Source organism: Protopterus annectens, chromosome 7.part1, assembly GCF_019279795.1.
Source record: "Protopterus annectens isolate FY-2018-M chromosome 7.part1, PAN1.0, whole genome shotgun sequence".
In the NCBI taxonomy this organism is placed as follows: domain Eukaryota; kingdom Metazoa; phylum Chordata; order Ceratodontiformes; family Protopteridae; genus Protopterus; species Protopterus annectens.
This window is the reverse complement of record NC_056740.1, coordinates 276,631,194-276,653,231: the sequence shown is the minus strand read 5'-3', so window position 1 is coordinate 276,653,231 and position 22,038 is coordinate 276,631,194. Positions and strand designations below refer to the sequence as shown.

The window sequence follows — 22,038 nt, the reverse complement described above, 5'->3', positions numbered from 1 at the left end:
TAAGCAAGTTAAACATGTTCCACAGGTTAATATTAGTCCTGAGCACAAGTCAGGATTAAATTAAATTACACAGTAAACTGGTTCACAGATTTTACACATTCGAGTTAGCCAGGCTTGATACATTGACATAGCCAGTTAAGTGACAAATGTTGTTTGAGTCTAGTGTTAAAGTGACCTAAGGTGGAAAGTAGGGTAATATCAGCTGGAAGTGAGTTCCAGGATCTACTTACAGAGTTTGCAAAGAGAGAATCACCGGCTGTGTTATTAAATTTGCTAGTCTGAATTAGTAGTTTGTTAGAGGATCAAAGCGGTCTAGGATTTTTATAGGGGGTGATAATATTTGAAGTGCAAGATTATTGTCTGGATTATAGAGGATTTTATAGGCCATAATCAATTGGTTATACTGTATTAGGCTGGGTATTGCAAGCCAACCAAGCTGATTTAGATTGATGCAATGATGTGTCCTAAAAGGCAGCCCAGTGGCAAACCTGGCAATGTGGTTGTAGCAAATTGAGTGTTTGTTAAGGACAGTCTTGTTCATATTCGAGAGTAGAGGGGATGCATACAGAAGGGTTGAAACAAGGTGTGAGCGAGCTATGGCACCTTTAGCTGGAGGGGCTAGGAAGGCTTTAATTCTGTAAAGTGACCCTAGTTTTCTATTGATGGCTTTGATAATTTGGTTAACATGTAGGTCACATTTGAGATTATTGTCTATGATGACACCTAATAGTTTAGTAGATGGGTCAGGGGAGATTATTGTGCCATCAGTTGATGTTATGGTAACAGTGAAAGCGGTAGACCTACGTGTTGGTGAAATAACAGCAGTTTAGTTTATTTGGGATTTAGCATCAGACGATGTTCAGAAAGCCAGTTTTCTATTGTATTAAAGGTGGTCTGGGTAGCTGACCATAACTCTACTGGAGATGTGGCTGAGCAGATCAGAGTAGAGTCTTCAGCATATTGGATACAGCTGACTTTTGGGATGACAGTATAAAGGTCGTTAATGAAGATGGAGAACAGCAAGGGCCCTAGTATAGAGCCTTGTGGTACTCTGAGGGTGTTAGGTAGAAGGTTTGAGAGTTTGTTCTGCCAGAGGCCAGCCTGCTGTCGACCATGCAGGTAGGATTGAAACCATTGGAAGGCTCCAGTATCTAGACAGAATGTTTGCAGGGTGTGGATTACAAGTTGGTGATCAACCATATCGTATGCCTTTGAAAGATCCAAAAAGAGGGCTGAGGATATGTAATTAGTGTTGCAAGTATGGTTTATGGTGTTAGTAAAGGCTAGGAGGCCTGAAGTAGTGCTGTGATGAGGACGGAGGCCATGCTGAGTGTCTGCCATAAGGCGATTTTGGATTAGGTGGTGCATGAATTGTCTATGACTAAAGTTTCCATAATCTTTGCAAGTGGAGAGAGTATAGCTATTGGCCTATAATTGGAGAATTCAGTAGAGCTGCCTCCTTTGTGAAGTGGGATTACATATGACATTTTCCAGATGGTGGGAAATTTAGATTCTACCATGGTTCATTTGATTACCTTTGAGACGGGGTAAGCAATAGCATCATCTGATTTTGATAGGTACTCGGCAGGGAGTTGATCAGCAGAAAGTGTAGTGGGTTTCACTGTTTCAATCAAGGTACGGAGAAGTGAAGTGGCGACTGGTTGGCAGCTGAACGCAAGTAGGTTTCTAGGGGTGCTACTTTCAGGACCAGGGGAGCTAGGAGGTAGATGGCTAGCTAGGGCATGAAATGTCTCAGTAAAGAATTGGTCAAAACTATCAGGAACATCTTCAGGGGTATTATCAATAGTAGCAGCAGGGATTGGGGTTGATGTTTGCCCAGGATGTAGTATATATGACATGCCACCTGACAGGGTATGGCATTACTGGGTTCAGAGAGCCCAGTCCCCAGATTGGCTGTGTGGTGGCATCCCACACATGTGTTGTACATTCCTGGCCAAGGGTGATGGCTGACTGCATACATGTGGCAGCTGTGACATTGACACATGACTCACATAAACCACAACTGGACCATAGAGGTGATTCACAGGTTACCTTTGCACATGCTACCCTAGTAGTGTGATTGCCATGGTGAGTACCAACACATAGGGCCAATGGGGAACAACATACTGAAGGTGTGTATGTGTGGGTGTACCGCTACTGTTTCATAGCACTGACATATATGACTGCACACGTGGGTAAATGCCAGGTAATACATGTGCAATGTGTCACAGGCAACGTACATGCGTACAGGACAGACAGTGACGTTCTGTCATGTGGAAAGTTGACATACATATCGTACGCTATGCAGATGTCACTAGGAGTCTACAGAAGCACTGTAACTCTGCATTGCAGGTGTAAGCAGTGTTCCAGGGAACCCCAAGCAAACATGCATGCAAACAAAGCTACAGTAAACAGGGCTGGAAGTAGTGCATTGTACAACAAAGAAGGGGTAACAATAACAGTAAGAAACAATGCAAATATGTAGGCACTATCAACATGTACCCAGGAATACACAGCGCAGATGCCCATGGTAGAACTGATATTATGTCATAGTTATTTGTGATTTGGATTACATTGGTACTGCACACATATCTACATGCGCGAACATCCACATGGCATAGTCGTTGTGGGCAACTTGACACCATTACTGTACATGTCCACCATTGCATATCACTACTTGCGTTAGCTTTCCCCCTGTGCTACCCATGTATGCAGCTATCTGTTGACAACCTTAACACACGCATGCAATTATGTGCAGCTGTTATACTTTGGTATGTACTATGGGTGCAGATAACAATTCAGGACATTCATACAGTTACTGCAGCAGGCATGCTGGGATAAACACACAGTCATAGCAGCATACTGTACTGTTACCAACATGATACTACTAATACACTTCTATGTAGTCACCCTGTGCATCAGCAACGTGTTTACCTGTTCCCGCAATGATGTTGGAGATTGCAGGAGGTGGCACAGTGTCATCATATGCACAGGGTGTGGATTAGGTATGCCTGAGTCAGCCACTGATACCACCAATTGACATGTGTGTGTATGTGTGTTGGTGAGGGGCAGCAGTACAGGGTGGGGCAGTGTTGGTGCAGTGTGTGCTTGTATGTGGTCGCCCTAGGTGTTAACATTTCGCATGTGTGTATGCACGCACACAGTTCCACCTCATGGCTGCCATATACAGGGGTTTGTGGACAGCCACAGACTGCACCTGGCAGGTCATACAGATCAGTGTCTGTGTGCACGGACACGGTACCTATGCCTGGCAGGGGTGCTACGGACCGTATCCAGTACTAAGCCAGACTGGGTACTGTCATCAGAAGCGGGAGTGTGTTGACTGGACACAGGTCCCTGTTGGGACTGTCCAGAGCCATCTGCACGTGGTCTCCTGGGGCGTTCCGATGACAGCACAGACCCAGCATTGCTGGGGCTGCTGCTGGCACTATGGGGGCGTGCGCGAGCCTGTTGTCATCCGCACCAACTGCCAGCTGCTGCTGTTGCTGGCATACGGCCACGTCGACACCGCAAACGCCCACCATTACCCTGGCTCATGGACATCTGGTTGTGGAACTGCTGTAATATGTCCCCACAATGTCTGTCTATGACATCGGTGAAGTTACGGATAGCATCCGCAATGTCACGCATACTGTCTGTCATGGCTGTGTGACATGCTCTCAGCTCCCTCAGACCCTGTCTGGTGTACCTTTCCATACGCGACTGTGCCTGCATGACAGCCCGAAACATAGCTGAGGTTGACAGACCTCTTTGGGCACGTCGGCCAGAGGCAGTACGCCCATGGATGCTCCCACGAGAACCCATGGGCAACTGTCTGTGTGGTACCATCAGAGGACCCTGCCCATGGCTGCTGTGTGGGGACGCATGTGCCACAGGTACCACATTACCCTGGTCTATGCCCACTGTATCCTGTCCATCACTTAGGGACAATGGTGACAAAGGATGTACTGGCAGGAAGACTGTGCGCAATGATGGGGTTGACAGCTGTGTACTGTCAACTGGCTGACCAATGGCGGACCCTGACACACCTGCCTGTACCATTACACAAATATTATCATTACCAGTACCCGTGGCAAAGGATTCAGGTTCCCTGCTGCAGGTCACCACAGCAGCCCCAGAACCTGTGGGAGGAAGACAGGAAACACAGTTTACACTCTCCAGACATTGTTACCAGTGATGCACCTCTACACACATGCACACATGCACACATGGACACATGCACTCATGCACACATGGACACAGGCACACAGGCACACATGCACACATGCACACAGGCACACATGCACACATGCAGACATGCACACGTGGACACATGCACACGTGGACACATGCACACATGCACACATGCACACGTGGACACATGCACACATGGACACATGCACACATGCACACATGCACACGTGGTCACATGCACACATGGGCACATGCACACATGCACACATGCACACATGGTCACGTGTACACATGCACACATGCACATGTGCACACATGCACACGTGGACACAGGCACACATGCACACATGCACACGTGGACACAGGCACACATTCACACATGCGCACGTGGACACAGGCACACCTGCACACATGCACACATGCACACATGGGCACAGGCACACCTGCACACATGCACACCCCGCAGTATACACACAGAGCACTACTGAGTTACACTACTGTTACTAGCATTATCAGGACTATTATAGGTTATGTTAAACACACTCACCAGCATGGATGGCCTGCCTTGCTGTAACCCCGGAGGGACCTGCAGAAATGATGAGATTAATGTCAGTGGGCACAACTGTGCCATTGATATTGCATATGATACAGTATACAGAACAGTCAAGTGTACATATGGCATATTACCTGCATGCTCCATGTCGTGCTGCTGTGTGGAACCAGCCTCCATCATAATGCAGGTGTACTGCTGTTGGTGTTCCGGGCTGGAGCCACAACACTTAGGAGTAGCCCCTCCAGTCTGGTGAGGGGAATGTGTGGCCACCCCACCTCCTGTGGCAACCTGTTGCCTGTGGATATCTGATGCACGCTGACGGACACTTCGGATTAAATCACTGCAGTGATGTCGTACCTGCTCATATGTCCTGTTATGCGTGCCAACATCATTTACCCTACGGACAAGGTCTTGCCACAGTGCAGCCCTCTCCTGCTGATTCTGACTGGTGCGGGAAAACAGGATGTCATACTCCCGCACCAGGCTCTGGTGGATCTCCTCGTCTTCCGCTACAGAGTAGGCGGAGTTACGCTGATGTGCCATCTCCCTGGAAGAGAACACAAACAGGATATCAGCAGACCATCTCAGCAATATATGGCACACATACTATACATGATACTCATGTGTAGTGATATACTACTACTCCCATATGTTGCATGTGTGTGTGTCATAGTGGATACACAGGTACATGGCCAGATATCAGTGCTCAGCCAACACCTGTGCAACAATACCTGCCACATTCCACACAACATAGTAGCATGCCCCATCGGTCAGCACACACTGACAGGTGCAATGCACAACCTCACTCTGGGGGTTCATCCCAAGGTACTGTATGTGGGACGGCCCACTACTGTGATGTGGACAGAAGTTACTCGGCCTGGATATACATATCCCACCACCACCACCAGCACAGTAGACTACTTTGATATGTATGTGATTAGACAGTTATTCACTTGCTGGGACTGAGATGGTATCCATGCAGCACACTGGGCCAGTGGAAGCCACAAGCCACACTGCTGACCCGTTTGCAAATGCTTACCACGGACATGCCACAGATTGCATGGAACTTGCACACACATTTCTAACCCAGACGCTATGCACAAAGGTTAGGCATCCTGTCCGGTGGACCCCAGACAGAGGCAGATTGTATAACAATAGCAGGAGGCTACTGCAGGACAGAGCACATTCACATTAAGGGAAGGCATCTGTGGTCAGCACTGGTACTACGCTACGGTCCATCATAACAACGGCCACGGCCTACTCTGGGATGGAAATGGCCACAAACACTATGGATGACCACAAGGCCTTCTTCAGTTATGTTACACATATGGACCACATGCCTCAGATATGCTCTGTGTTAATACACACCTACTTAACATTCACCAAACACACGGATATTGGCAACAGTCTTGCAGACATGTTCGTGCACGATCCCCTCCTTCTCCCCACCAGTTGAAATATTTATCACAGCTGTATGTAACCTCCCTATCATCTCACATGTCCAGGTGAGGGCCACCTCACCAGAGCAGAACACACAGCATCACTGTGACCTCATGGTATCCCTGGATGTGTGCTACCTGCACTTCGAGAGGACATACAACCGCATATAACACTGATAATTTATCTTGGCCATACTACAGGATATGTACCTGGACAGTGGCATACAGCGACAGTGGTCCCACACCACTAAGGAGGCACCTCGACTGACCCTGGGAACTACCACATCATATGCATAACCGGCCTGGTCTGCTAAGCTATAGAATTATGCAGTATGGGATGCATATGTAGTGATATCGGGTACCTGCAGACACTTGTTCCCAGCCAGTGTGCCTTTGTGATGGGCTGATCCTGCCTTTTGAACCTGGCTGACCTTTCAAAGCAGTCACTACAGCCATTGCTGGGGCAACGCACAGACAACTGCTGCCAGGATCATGGCCTAAGACTGATTGACATGTAATGTATGGTCATTCCCTTTTGGTGGAACTACGACACACAACATATCACATGGACATACCTATAGATACAGACCTATGACACATTTGGAGGGTTCACAGTATGCACACTATTAACCTGCTACTTTGCATTACCTGTGTTTGTCGCAGTTGGTTGCTACCACTGCTTCTGCTTGTTGCTGCTACTGTCACTGCTGACAGCTTCGGGTGACAGAGTCACAGTGTATAATTTTTTTTTTTTGTTCTCTCTCTCTCTCTCTCTCTCTCTCACTTTTCTCTCCCTCTGTCTGCTTCCAGACAGTGCAATGAATGTATTGCATGTGTGGAGTGTTAGTACTGGATGCTTTTGTAGGTATCTGCATAGGTCCATATGATGGCCTCTGCACCAATTGTAAGCCAGCATTTGCTAATTGCATACAGCCAGTTGTGTACTGATTGCAGTTCTCACTGTGATTTCAGGTCAGTGCTATAAAAGGGTATGTGGGATAGGCGTTGCCCTTTCAGATTGTAAGGGCGGGACCATGCTGGTATGCTGTGGACAGTGTTCTGTGAGTGTAAAGGTTAGTATCTCTCTCATGATTCAGGCTGTGTTGTAGATTCACATTTCTCCATTCCTCTCTCATGTTCCCTGTAGTAAGTGTGTATGCACAATGACTCCTACAACTATATATATATATATATATATATATATATATATATATATATATATATATATATATATATATACATATACATACATTTATATATGTACTTTAACTGACATTATTATCTACAAGCTACCAACTAACATGTCTGTTTGTGTTCACACAGTACTATTGTGGGAATCCAGTAGTTTTGACAGTAATTCTACATGACATGCTTTGGGTACTACACATCCTATATTCCCTTTACATTCATCCCTACTATTACATGTTATATTTATTTTAGCACAATGTTCTTGTATAAGAGTCATGGATTAGTGGTAGGTCATACAGACTAGTGTTTCCAAGGTCCTGGGTTCGGGACTGACAGTGGGATTTTATTTTGCTTTTGAACTGAGTACAGGACCTGTCAATCAAAGTGACTAAGGCACTTTTAAACAGTTGTAACCGGGTTAGCGCTGGTTTGCGCAGAACTCACGCATGCGCACTGGCGGTTAGCTCCGCGCACACACGCGCACACCCGCTTACAACCACTTAACAGTGCTTACTCTGGCGCAAACCCGCGCTATTTTCTTTGAAAGAAATGAAAATGGGGAGACAGGAAAGTGGTGAAAAAGGTGTCACAAAGAGGGTAAGACAGTAGGGAAACAAGCTTGGGATTTGCAGGAGGGATGTAGATAAGGCCCATAGCTGCCCATTTCTTCATCAGCAACAGCTGTGCATATGTATGTAATTTGGTGTGACATTTGAAACCTTCCACCCCTGAGAGAGGTGTCAGGACAACAATAATACTTGTTGTACAGCCAATTGTAATTGATAGATTGAGTGGTATGTCAGGTGAAGGAAGTCGGTACAGCTGGGGAGGTAGGTTGGGTAGGTAAACAGACAAGACAAACAAGATGCATACACAGGCGGTGTATGACACGTGTGGGGGGGGTTACACAATTGACGGGGACGGAGGTTTGGATATCCAGAGCCCATGAGCCCACAGATGGCAACAGTGGAACTGATATTCCCACCCATAGGCAGTTGCCACTGTTCCTTCACTGCCCAGGATGGGGCTGTGCTGGGGGCTGTGTAGGCTGGGCAACAGGCATGCCCGTTAGTTGCACCACCCATGCCTCAAGCTGGCATAGGGGCTCAAGAACAGAGTCCCGAATCTCTCTACGCACCACAGTCCGGACGCTACGGAGGGTGAGTGGTGGTTCTCCTCCGGCCACACTTGCAGCGGGGGGGCGAGCCCCATCCCCTGCAGCGCTTCCACCCACAGGTGGCACAGGGCCACCGGAGGAGGGTCCGGACTTGGCACTAGTGCCAGGTGCACTCGCCAGCTGAGGTGGGAGAGGTGGGTCCGCTGGAACCCGCCTTCCCTGTCGTCCTATGTTTTGCATTATGTCATGACAGTTTGGGTTAGTGACATATAATACCATTCACAATTAGTTGTAACAGCATGCATTAGTATTCCCATTAACCAAACACCCAGATATTCACACCATTGAACAGCGTGCATAACACATGCATAATTTGAACAGAAATACACAGTCCAACAACATGCAGGGTTAATTGATGGCAACAGGCCATCAGGTTTGGATGTATGAACAGGGCAGATGCATCAACGGACATGCAAATATATATGACCCAACAGGACAAACGTCCAGGGGTGTTAATTGTGATTGCACATACCATTGTCATGTGGAATGGGTTATATGTGGTTATAGGGTGGGGTGAAGAAAATAATATTAACACCTTCAAATACCAATACATATGCTGTACATTTCTAATAGCTACAGATATATACACACTACTGTTCTAACTACAGTTTCCTATATGATAACTATTTCAACTTGGTGATAGGACTGTTACTGCAACATCAATATACATTTTATTGTTCTTCATACACATTCATATATAGCTTTGTTCAGCTACATCATCCTGCTACATTTGCTTTATATAGCTGTAGACAAGTGTGGATGTTTGGTATATCAGACAATCATCCTATCTGCATATTGTAGACTGAGAGCAACATATCCAGATTTTGGGATACACATTCCAGATGCAGCAACACTTTGAACAGATTTCGCTGTTTGGTTTTGATTCTCACATGCATTTCATTCTGTCTTGACTGCAGTATACTTTATTCAGGGGTTATTACTACTGTATTGCTGGATTCATTACACTTTCTCACACTCTCTCACTTGCTTTCATTTTACTATTCAGGATGGTACTTACTTCTAGGCTTTGTTGACATGTTTTACCTGTAGTTATTACAATCCTTTCCAGCAGTCTCACTTCTGTCATGTTTCAGTATTTCAACAGGGATATATTTCACACATGTGATTTCATCATCTTCTGCAGCTATACTTTTCAGCCTGCTGCAGGTTGTATACTATTTTCTTACAGGTGGGGCACTTTTATTTCAGAATTTATGTCAGACAGTTTCATTTTTCGGTTTAACTTACAGGCTGAAACACACTTTTGTAATCAAGCAATACTTGCAGACACTTTCACACTGTTACTTGCACATTTTATTCCTTAGTGACTACACTGCACTCTTTTGCTGACTGTCATACTTTTATATTTCTTTACAGTTACTGGTAGTGGATTACTGACCTGCCTGGTGGTGCAACCGCACCAGCCTATCACCATAGGCTCTGCGGTTCGCAGAACGGACACCTGCAGCTGTAATATAAATGAAGTAATATTGGAATACACATCTCCATAATATCAGCTAGTTTAATTTCTTACATACATAATTAAATGTAACTTACTCAGTAGTGGGACGTTGGGTGTTTGCCGGGCCTCCTGGATCCAAAGGTTCAGTTGGTCCTGCTTGCATCTCTTCAGGTCCGCATGGTGGTGACGGACCTGCTCACCAGTCCTTGGAATCCCTGTGGCACTGGTGAGATCATGAGCCAACCGGTCCCACGCCTCAGCCCTGTATGCTCCCCAGAGGACCTTGCCCTGCATGAGTTGGGCCTCATGATTGTGGACTAGGAGCCAGACCATGTACCTGGACTCCTCAACGCCCCACCTCTGTGTTCGAAAGCAACTACCCTCTCCTACTCCTGTCATTCTGCCTGCAGTTCAGTTCTATAATCGTTTATGCTGTGTATTCCCGCCTATGGGGCTTATATAGTCCGTTTTTCCCGCACATATCTGTGATTTGCCATTTTGGAATTGTATCAACTTCAGTAAACCTGCATTGTTATGCTCCAGTTTGTATTCATTCCTATATATTAGCTATTATTACATTTCTAGGTACTGCTGTCATGGCTTAGTGGTTTGGTACCTTGACTATGGTGTATAGTATCCTGGGTTCGAACTTGGCCACTACTTTTCATTTTTTATGAATGTCTAGACATGCTGAGGGGTGTGTCTGTGTAAAGGCAGTTTTGATACGGCTTGCTCAACGTTGCCCGTCGGTTAGCTTGTTTGCGCGGTGCGCAGCTCCACGCAAATGGAGTACACTGGTTTAAGCCTCATTTGGCTATCAGCATGCATATTACGCTCAGCTCAGTTAGGGGCACATAGATTTAGCATGTTAGACCACTGCTCAGCTACGGGCACTCATTTTGCACCAGTTAAACCACTGCTCATCTACGGGCAGATGCACTATTCCTGTTAAACTGTAGCTCAGCTATGGGCACATCTGGCATTTTTTATTCTTTTGTTACCTCACATTTCTTCAATATAAATGGGCTATTTCATTACATTTTACATAAAATGTGGTTTTATGTGAACATATTTGTCAGGGACTTGTTTCCTGCTTATTTTGCTAAAAATAAAACATTGGTGTTGTGGGGGCTCGAACCACGAATGCCTGCTCTTCAGCCAACATCTCTACCGCTACGCTATTGCTTCCTGGCTTATTTTGCATATTTAGTTCTTATATGCTTTCCCACTGACTGCTAACTGTAGCTGCGCTTACGGGCACGCCCAAGCGAAAGCGCACTCACGGTTAAACATTTTTACAATTTAAAAAAAATATATAACATGTTTATTTATATGTTTTCTATTCATAGTCTGTGGGGGCATGTGTTGTGTTCTATTTATTCACATTTCCGTGGACTCTGTTGTGGGTATTTACTTTGGGAACTTTTCCTGTTCTGGGGGCGTGTCCGCTTACAGGTCTCGGCCTACGGACACGCCCCCTACTGTCTTACACGGACCGTGTTAGCCTTAAGTGTGATTCAGCATGCTCTCATGAATATGCAAAGCATGCTGACATCACTCCGTTTAACTGCAGCCTCCGTGTATGAGCTATAACTCTTACACGGAGGCTTCGTGAATCCTGCCCTTTGTTTTACCATGCCAAATTCTGCCATGAAACAAAAATATTATCTGGCTAATAAAGACAACTGAAATTTCCCTTTGAATCAATGCCACATGAATATGGATGGGAATAGCATTCATAACCCCATAAGAGGAGCATGCAATGACCTTCTATGTACTTCTCAATGGACTCTTTTGAGGGATACCACTGAGTGCCCATTCAGATTTCAGTTGCTTTTGAGGTTCACTATGCAGATGTCTCACCCCCAGTTTCCAACTAAAGGTACACTAGCAAAGACAAAAACACACATCCTTCCCCCATGGAAGGAGGAAAGCCATCAGCTTCTCCAGCGAACATGTCCACTACTCAAACTTCAGTTTCCCAGGACATAGTCAGGGCTCTAACCTCTGTGTAATGAGGGCATAGAAAACTGTCTCTTTTTTGAAGAAAGAACTAACTGTATTCCCTATTTGATGAGTAATGTTTAGGCCTTTTAAGAAGATCTTCAGAGACTGTCTGGTCCCTGGTAGAGTTATTTCTGCAGTTATGTCTAATAGCTGAAAGCCATGATCATATGAGACCACATTAAAAATCCAGTTAACCCTTAATAAAGTTCTCGCAAGCATGATAATTAGGAATACTGCAGTGTAACCTATAGACTTTGACTCCTAAAACTTATTGCAGAGGAATCCAATTTATCAAAACTGATGGCATTAGGATGGCCTTCTTATCATATCAGATTTCTTTGTCTTCTTCTTCCTTTGCCTGAGCCTAGAATAGTGGAGGAAGCAAGTGAATGTCAAAGACAACCTTGTGGAGGAATCCACATTGGCTGCCTCAGCTCATCCTTAAAAAAGGAGATCCAGAGCTATATTTTCTTCTACAGGCACATTACAAAACTTACTTCTTTACCGATACCATCAACACGAATTACAGCAGACTATGTGAAAACCCACTAAAGAAACTGATGTGACTTTTGTTTTTTCCAGAGACTAACCAGCCATCAAAATAGGGAGCTCTGCCCTCTTTTCTGTAGCGTGAACCACAAACAAACAAAGAACTGAGCAATAGTTAGAAAACCTGAGGCACATCATGGCTGAGGAGAACACCTTTATGCCCAACCTGCTCAGATCTTTTGGCTTCTTAACTAGTAGCAAATCGGAAAGTGATTTAGTCTCTGGGATTTTTGTTGGAGAGAAAAAAAATCACACTATTTGCATTATAGTCTGCTTAGGAATATTTTCTAAGGATAGCACTCTACTCCGCTGATGTTCGTAAGTAACAGTGACATTTTCTAAAGCAGAAGAGGCAGACTTTAGTTGCATACAGCTGCACAACTTGCATTTTCCTGCAGAAGTTCACTAAACCACATGATCCAAGGTTCTCCGTCCAACTTCTTCGAATAGTGGTTTAATTCTGTATAGGGAGATGGTAGAAGAGACACAAACTACATTAAAGAGGTTGTCATAAACCTGAGTATTTGTCCAAACAAGGTGCTGTCTGGGGGAGAATTATAGGTATGGAAGGTCTTAATATCCATGCCTGCCTCAGAAACAAGGAACTAGTTATAATTAGAATTCCTCTTCTGGGGATTAATGAGAGGGAGGGTGACCTACCACTACACTTACTTCCAGCAAGGGACAACCTGTACTCACATGACACACAGGATAGCAAGAAAAATGCAGATGGTGGGAATAATATGATAGGGTTCTGACATCCACATTGTTGCATATCAGATGCTAAAGTCTGCAGTGAAAGGCCAGTGTTGGTCTTGGGCTTCAGACCACATTCACAAAAGGCACACTACTAAATCGATGAGTACCGATATCACTGTATGTCAAACAGTACATGCATGTCTAATATAGAGGCACTTCTCTGGGTCCACCTAGCCCAGAAACACCAACAGATGGCTCTTCAACGCTCACTGCCAATCCTTTCTCAAATCCTGCAGAAGACAGAAGAGAAAACTTCCTCGGACTGAGGTTATCTGCTGCACCTTCCCTGGATGAATCATGGCTTTACTCCACTTGTTCTGGCTGGCTGTAACAGTAGTAGCGCTGGAGGTGTTGGATTAAAGGAAGGCAGCACTGTCCCCCTGGAACTTCACCCAAAGTGATTGCCAAGCTGCACCTTTCCTGCACTCTTCATTATATGCTGATGATAGGTGTGAGCTTGATCTCTTTTAGCAGGTAGTCTGTACGTGGCACATGCAGAGCATATAACTTTCACAGTAATAGACTAAAAAACACGGCTCTGTCAAATACCTGGCCTTGGAATACTTTAATTTATCCATGTATCTGGTCCTGGAAGGAGCCTGCTCCCTTGGCATAGAGGGATAAATGACCATGACCCATGTGACCTGAATTCAATTAGTGGCACTGGTACCTGTTGGTGCTCACTAGGAGAAAGAGGAATGGTGAGATATTGTCTTCTCAGTTCTTCCAGAGTAGGATGGTGTGGGGGTGTGCACAGAGTTCATCTGTCTCATGAACCCTGGTAATGACACTAGGACCACGAAGAAGAAGCCTTGTTATGGTAAACAGGCAGGCAGAGGGAAGTGCCACTTCAATGGTCAACATTTCCATACTACTGCATCTGTGGACATATTCAGCCCAATAAAGGCACAGCTAGTGGGGTTTGGATTTATTAGCCTGAATGTGTCCATAACAGACTTAAAAAGAAAAAATCATGGGCATTCAGAACTGCCATATAGCTGAAACATCTGATCTTCTTAAAGGGTCATTTGCATATATCCCATGTGCCTCTAATACAAGAGGTTTAAGGACTCATACAGTGGAATCTCTCGTTTGGCTATATTTTTCTTTTAGAATTCCTGAACAAAGAAATTGAGAGGATTTTCTTTCCATTGCTTTTAAAATGTGTGGCTTTCTGACAAATTGTTGTGGGTTGCAATCATTAAATAATGACAGGCATGTGAGTTTCAGGCTTTGTAGCCTTCAGAAAATGCTTGCTAGCAGCTTTCTAACTATACGAGAAAAAAACTGAAAACCTATTCTGGATGTTTTGAGTCTGTGTATCTGATTCTTAAGTTAAGATGTTTGGGGGGATGCAGTTTTTACCACTATATGGTTTTAACAACAGCTAGCTGAGATATAATTCTGGTCAATCATTTATGAATGTGTTCATTCACTTGTTCTTATGCAGAAATGTGAGGTGTACAGTTTTGCAAGAGGCTGTTATTGATGGTTATGTGTGTGTGGGGGGAGACCCTTACAGCCGTTTGAGCCCCAGCTGCTTGAGATCCTGCAATTTACAGAAAGGGTCTCAAACACCTTTTTCCCCATCTGTCCACTGGGCCGACACAAGAGAATGGTAGCAGGGAAGAGTGTCATGTCCTAATAGTCAGTGAGCTCTTGTAGGAGACCCGTGTGTGTGTGTGTGTGTGTGTGTGTGTGTGTGTGTGTGTGTGTGTGTGTGTGTATGTGTATGTATATCTGTGCATGTAGGTATGTGCATATGTGTGTGTGTGTGTGTGTGTGTGTGTGTGTGTGTGTGTGTACGTATGTGCACGTGTGTGTGTGTGTGTGTGTGTGTGTGTGTGTGTGTGTGTGTGCGTGTATATGTATATCTGCATGTGTGTGTGTGTGTGTGTGTGTGTGTGTGTGTGTGTGTGTGCGTGTGTGTGTGTTTGTGTGTATATGTATATCTGTGCATGTAGGTATGTGCATATGTGTGTGTGTGTGTGTGTGTGTGTGTGTGTGTGTGTGTGTGTGTGTGTGTGTGTGTGTGTGTGCATGTGTGTGTGTGTGTGTGTGTGTGTGTGTGTGTGTGTGTGTGCGTGCATGCATGCACACGTGCATTTGTGTGTATGTGTGTTTGTGTGCATATGTGTGCATGTAGGTATGTCTGCATGTGCATGCACACACGGCAGTGTGTGTATGTGTGTGTGCATATGTGTGCATGTATGCGTGTGTGTATCTGTGTGTGTGTGTGTGTGTGTGTGTGTGTGTGTGTGTGTGTGTGTGTGTGTGTTTGCGTAATGTGTATAAATACTTGGTTTCTGAAACCCACAGTAGTTATAGAATAAAGGATAGTATTAATTGTAGTAACCAAGAGCATCATCACATAAGCCATGTTCTTTGGTTACCAATCTTTGATTTCCTTATTTTGTTGACTGTTGACAGTGTGTTTATTATCTGGCTGTTAATAAACTGGACAGCATGAAGTCTACGAGTTTAATGTTAAACTTTTTATTGTGAATATATTTTTAATTAAATTTGCGTTTTTCAGGCACAGTGGTATGTGCTGAAACAGAATGGGCTTCAACAGTCTATCTGGTATAGTGCAGATGAATAAGGCTATGAGCTTCTCTTTAGTGCAGACTTTGATTCCCTCAGCCTTCATTTGTCTACTGTGTGACTCTAAGTCACGTTTCCAGGCAGTTTTCCTAGGCTGCCCTTGAAGAGGGACACTTTCATCCAGTGGGCTGTCCCAAGCTGTTTCAAATGCATTGCACATTTGTTTTTTGAATTCCCACACCCTTGACATAGACGCTATTTAGTGCTTCACTAAATGCTAATTGACTATGAGCGCCAGCACGTGTCTTGTAGTTTAGTGGAGTGACAGGTGCATTTTCAATAGATATGAATTTCAAAGGAAGAGACATTTACTGCTGCTGCTGATAAATCTGTTTTCAGTGTGAGACTGATGTGTTCAGCAAATGACTGTCAGTGCTTTTGATATAAAATCTGAAATAGTTTTAGATTAAATCCAGATCTCTGATCATTGTAAAAGGGGAAAAAAAAAGCAAAAATAGTTTGAACAGTGTTTCATGGTAATTGGTGCGAGGTGGCCAAGTAGTGGGATATCAATATGGCTGTGAGTTGGGGGGGGGGTCAGTCCATTACCCTAACTAGGGCCCCATTTATCATGGCCTGACTCTACTTGCACTAAGAGAATGAGAGGTATATGTGAAAGCCTTCAACATCTGAGAGAGGTATGTGCGAGGGCCTTCAACATCTGAGAGGTATATGTGATGGCTTTTGATGTCTGGTTAATTTTTGTACACTGTGTAGAAGGTTTAGAGTGGTTTACCTTTGAATCATTGAAAATCATGTTTGCGAACAGTCAGTTGAGCGAACCGAAATGTCAATTTCTGCTTGTCGAACGTCACAGATGTTCGAAACTCAGCAAATCAAACAGCAGATTCACTGAGTTTCAAACTCCGATGTCGAACATACAGTGTAATGCAGGAGGGCAAGTCTCGCTGCACCCCCCTCACCCCCCTACTTTAATATTCTAACTCAAAGGTCGCACTACAGTGGGGAAAGGGTCCATTTCCCGATACCCACTAAAGTGCACTCCGCACCCAAAATGTCGAATCTGCAATGAGCAAATGTCAATGTGCATTCGCTCATTGCACATTCGATGCATTTTTTCGGCTATCCGAAAACTTGAAAACATACTTCCGCACAACCGTATTTTGACAATTTGATTTTCAACCTTTTACAGTTTAGTTCTTTGCATGTTTTTATATGAAGTACAAAGAGGTCTTCATTTTCTCTGAGCGGTCTTTATGCTTAGTGTATTATTGTGGAAGGAAATAAAAACAACCAATGAATACAGACTTATGGAAATCATATCTGCATCTGTATTTATACTTAAGTAAATACTATGACCGTTAATCATGTTTCTCCTTGAGATGATTGTACAGCCATTTGGTAAGGCAACTGTAAATAGGATTTGTTTTTTATTCGTATGTTAAGAACAAATGTGCTTCAGTAATTTTGCATCTTGATTTCTGAGAAGCACAAAGTATAGCATGCGCAGTCTTGTAGCCTAGCAATTTAGTCCTTTCTTTGTATCAAGTTTCAGGTGATTAGTAAGAACAGACTGTGGGTGAGGACTGTTACCTGACATTAACTTACACTGAAAACACTGCTCCACAATACTAAAGCAATGTAAATAAGAGTTGTGAAAGTTGGCACCGCAGATACAATCTAGTCTACAGAAAGATGTACTTTTTGTACATCCAGAAAATCCTTTAAACACTTGAAATATTGTGACCATTTCCCTTTGTTGTTCTCCCATCAAACTGCATAGCCTTACTGATGCTGACTATAGCTGCCACCTAACTTAAAGGAAGCTTGCATTTCCATCACCTAATTTCTAATTTTTTTTCAGTAAAATCACCTAGGCATATTTTCCAGCCCACTGTGATGTCAGGCTCATATACACTGGCTGATCAAGCTGGGCTGGTCCTCTGACATCATTTAGTCACAGGTTTCTCAGTACCGCTCTCCCATTACCAACCACTAAAGTCTGCATCCTATCACCTCTACGTCTTCCATGTTATACATAAGCAATAATGCTAAATAGAGTAGTAATTATAGGAAAATAACATATTGCCTAAGGGTGTTGTGAGGAGTGACACGGTAGATGGAAGACCTCCCCATCAGTTTGAATAATCATATGACATCTACTGTACATGCAATTACGCTAAACTAGAATGTCTAAATCCTGAAAAGGTTGCAAGCCCAAAAATAGTAACACTGCCAAGATAGGACAAAGCTGAAAAACACTTTTTTATGGATTGGAACACGCCTCCCCTGCACAGCTGATGTGCATGCAAGCCCCCACAACTTTGATCTCTAGAAATACTAACTCTAAGGTTGCACACACACACACACACACACACACACACACACACACACACACACACACACACACACACTCTTGGAAAAAAATAAAAAGGTGGAAAACAAACATAAAACTCAACTTTCCCTCTTCTCTGAGTCACTCTTGCAAAGCACAAGTAAGGACATTATGTGCAACTTAGCCAGTGGTTGTGCACTGAAACTTCAACAAAAGGAAACCGAAAATGTTCCAGTTTTGACATTTCAATATGCCACACATCAGTATATGACAAATTACAAGTTCCGATCCTCAACCCATATAATGGCCAACCTGGAAGGCATTATTGCAGTTAGAAAATCACTTCCTGTATGTTTTTAGTTAAGTTTTTCAATAATAATTTTTATTTTAAACAATGATTTTTTTTTCTTGGTGCTTTATGTAAAATTTAGAGCCTTTTGTTGTTTACAGTGGAACATTTCACATATTGTACCCTTAAAAATGTCTAGATAGGTAACCATTTGAAATATTTGGATCTGCTAGAACAAGTCCCAAAATATGAAGAGTGAATGGCCGAAAGAACGCATTTACACATACTAAGTCCAAGATACCATTTCAGGGGGAGACTTGCCCTCCTACAAAAGAAGTTTTAAAGAGATTCCTTCTTCTCCTGTATGTTCGGTCTCCTTTTTCAGCTTTGTGACACTTGGCGTTTTGAATGCCAACATTTCAGTAAGGCGCCATCTAGATAACAGTGATAAATGACTTCTGCATGTGTGTGCTTAAACTAATTCTAGAAGGCAGCATTGGGCACTGTAGTACTTTTCTGACTGAAAATGTTGCATTCAAATTTATATTTTATTTTATTTATTTAACATTTGTTTACCAGGAAAGTCCAACTTGGAACAAAGCCAATTTTCAGCAGAGGCCCAGGTATGAACACTTCAAACGCATGTCTTTGTAATGTTGGAGGAAACCAGAGTAACCAGAGAAAACCCACACAAATGCAGGGAGGACATGCAGACTCTGCACAGAAGGCACTCCAGCTGAGAATCAAACCAGAGAACCTCTTGCTGTGAGGCGACAATAATACTACTGCACCCCCTGTATTGGGCAGAACAGCAACATAGCACTGTACCTGTGTTATACTTCTATACTTCCCTGAATTGATCTGTTAAATGGAGCATATCTAAGAGGAGCTGTGATATTGGTATTGCATTTTAATGTAACACAAAATTAGAACACACACACACACACACACACACACACACACACACACACACACACACACACACACATACACACACAGCTTTGGAGATTGTTAAGCAGCATTTACTCAAAGCTCAATGTTTTGGGTTGTACCCCCCCCCCCAACATACATCCTGCCACTTAATCTAATACATCTGAGATCATATTATTGCAAATGCTTTTTTTGCAAAAAAATCAAAAATGCATTTTTTCTGTTCATTGCTGAATTTTAAGAAAAATACTTTTTTTCAGTCTGAAAGCTTGTTTCAGCAGATAATGTGACTTCCACTGTGATATGTGAAGATATATATATATGAAAGTTTAAATCTTAAATTAGTCAGCTTCATCTTATTTGATTTTTATTTATAAATTAATCAGATATCATGTTTAATTCATATATGCATTAATAAAATAATGCAATGCACAAAAACTGAATTGTTATTCTCTGCAATTACAGGACTGTCTCTACCATGTACCCCTAATGTCAGTTTCCGAAGGGCTAGCACCCCTAAGAGAGGATATACAGTTACACCACTGTACTTGCCATCTGTGGCTCCTGCCTCAATACCACTGTCTATCAACCGAGTAAGTTCTTTTTTTTTTCCCCAAAATTTATTAATGATACAACTGCTATGCGTTTTCTTTTTAAACTAAGTTGAATGCAAAAGAGCACACATGAAATTGCAATGCATTTTAGAAATGTTTCATACTTTTTTATGAGATGACTACTACTAATAGTTGGAAACACTGTCCCTTATTCCAAAAGACTCGCTCTCACTATAAGCAACTACTTACACAGAGAGCAGGCTGAAAGCAGATGTTTTGGAAGGCTCCCTATTGAAAAGTCAACACTGGAAATGCTGAGCGATGCTAAGCTGGAAACAAAAGTCCAAAAACACAGGTGAAGAGAAAATCTCAAAATCACTCTTCTCCTTAAAACTTTTTTTGCAGATGGGTAAGCGCCCCCTGCATCCCCCCATGTGAAGGACTCCCAGACATGTATACCAATTCTGAGATTGCTATACCTTGGAGAAGATGGAATATTGCAAGAAATGGCATATTGGACTCATTAAATATAAGTCTGTTCTTTTGGCCATTCAGTGTCCATACTTCAGGAGTCACTCTAGTGGGCCCCGACATTTCAAATGGTTACCATTTTAGAATCTGGTTTCCTTAGTAAGCCTGTTTATAGACTAGCCTTAAGTCACTTACATTGAAAGCAAGACTTTCAGAATCAGGGCAGGCTTACACTGATCTCAACTGTTTTGGGATCTGGCCCACTGCAATGTAAATTCTGTTTTAAAGATACTTTGCAGTGTTTAAAATATAAATTCCTCTGATGAAACTGAATATGTCTTCATGCCTGATCACCAGTGCATATACAATTATTTATGCATGCTCAGTATGGGAGGAAAGAATACAAATGACTGTTGCAATTACTCCCTTTGAAAAACATAGCAAATCAGTTTACAACTAGATTATCCTTTTCAGAAGATAAGACTTGCAAAATCTAGTAGTCGCTTTATGAGCTTAGAAGAGTAATTTCAAGAGTAATATAAAATATTGTTTTCACTGGAAAGGTGGTGCACTCCTCAAATAGTCCAAGCTCTATTCCAGTGTTTTTTCAAAAATTTTCTGGTGGCAGAGTCCTACAAAAGCCATCAGTACTATTCAAGGAATCCCACATAATCCATTTGCTGGGATCACGTAAGTTTGTAATTATTGTGTAAATGTTCTAAATTGATAAATAATGTTGTAGACATAAAAATCTTATAGAGGTACTAGAAGTGCATTTCTGTTATTAATAACAAGACATACCCCCGGATTCTCAAAAGCTTGCATGGAGTGCAAGATGAGTGCAGAAGCTCACGCAGGCAATATGTCTGCCGTGCGATCCAGGAACAGCTGGCGGGGGCGTGCACGAGAGCTCCAGCACTAATCCTGCATGGACTAAGCCCTGGTATGCAAATCACCTAATCTGCAGGAGAAATCCATACAAATGAGGTGATTTTGCAATCCAGGAAGCTTCCAATAGTCCGTACAAGACTAGTGCAATCTGCAGAAATGTACTCGGTTAATAACCGAGTACATTTCTGCAAATTCCAAAACGGAGCTATGACAGCTCCAAATAAAGGCTGCATATCATTGAGGAAGCATGTCAATGGCCAAGTATAAGGCCATTGGCATTGCAAATTGTTTAAAAAATAAAAAAAAAAAACAATAAACTTTTATTTTTTTTCGCCGATCTCGGCTGTTTAAGCATAGGGCAGCGGCGTGCAAACGGGATCGGGGGGAAAATAAGAAAATAAACTTAAAATAAGCATTCTAACTAAAAGCAGTAATCTGCCATGCAAGTCAATGGCAGGCATAAGACAACCTGGTCAGTGGGTAATGGTTGCTAAGGGGGGACTCTCAGTGTGGGACATGTAACTATGCATTAGCAGGCAATCCTATGCAAATGAGGGGAAGGATAGTGAATCCCAGATTTCCCCAGGTTATGAGGCAGGTCCCAAGAGTGTAAGAGTATAAATAGCTGGGTGCAAAACTAGGATATAGGTGACATCATGGGTGTGTGTGTCAGGC

The 22,038-nt window shown here is 43.2% G+C and overlaps 1 protein-coding gene across 1 annotated transcript in view; it reads left to right on the top strand.

Moving 5' to 3' along the window:
* Positions 1–22,038, top strand: part of LOC122807730 — a 583,588-nt gene that overhangs the window by 131,076 nt on the left and 430,474 nt on the right. Inside the window, exon 3 of the mRNA XM_044078711.1 lies at positions 19,913–20,040. Within this exon, the coding sequence (XP_043934646.1) occupies positions 19,913–20,040 (128 nt within the window). The remainder of the gene's footprint in view (positions 1–19,912; positions 20,041–22,038) is intronic.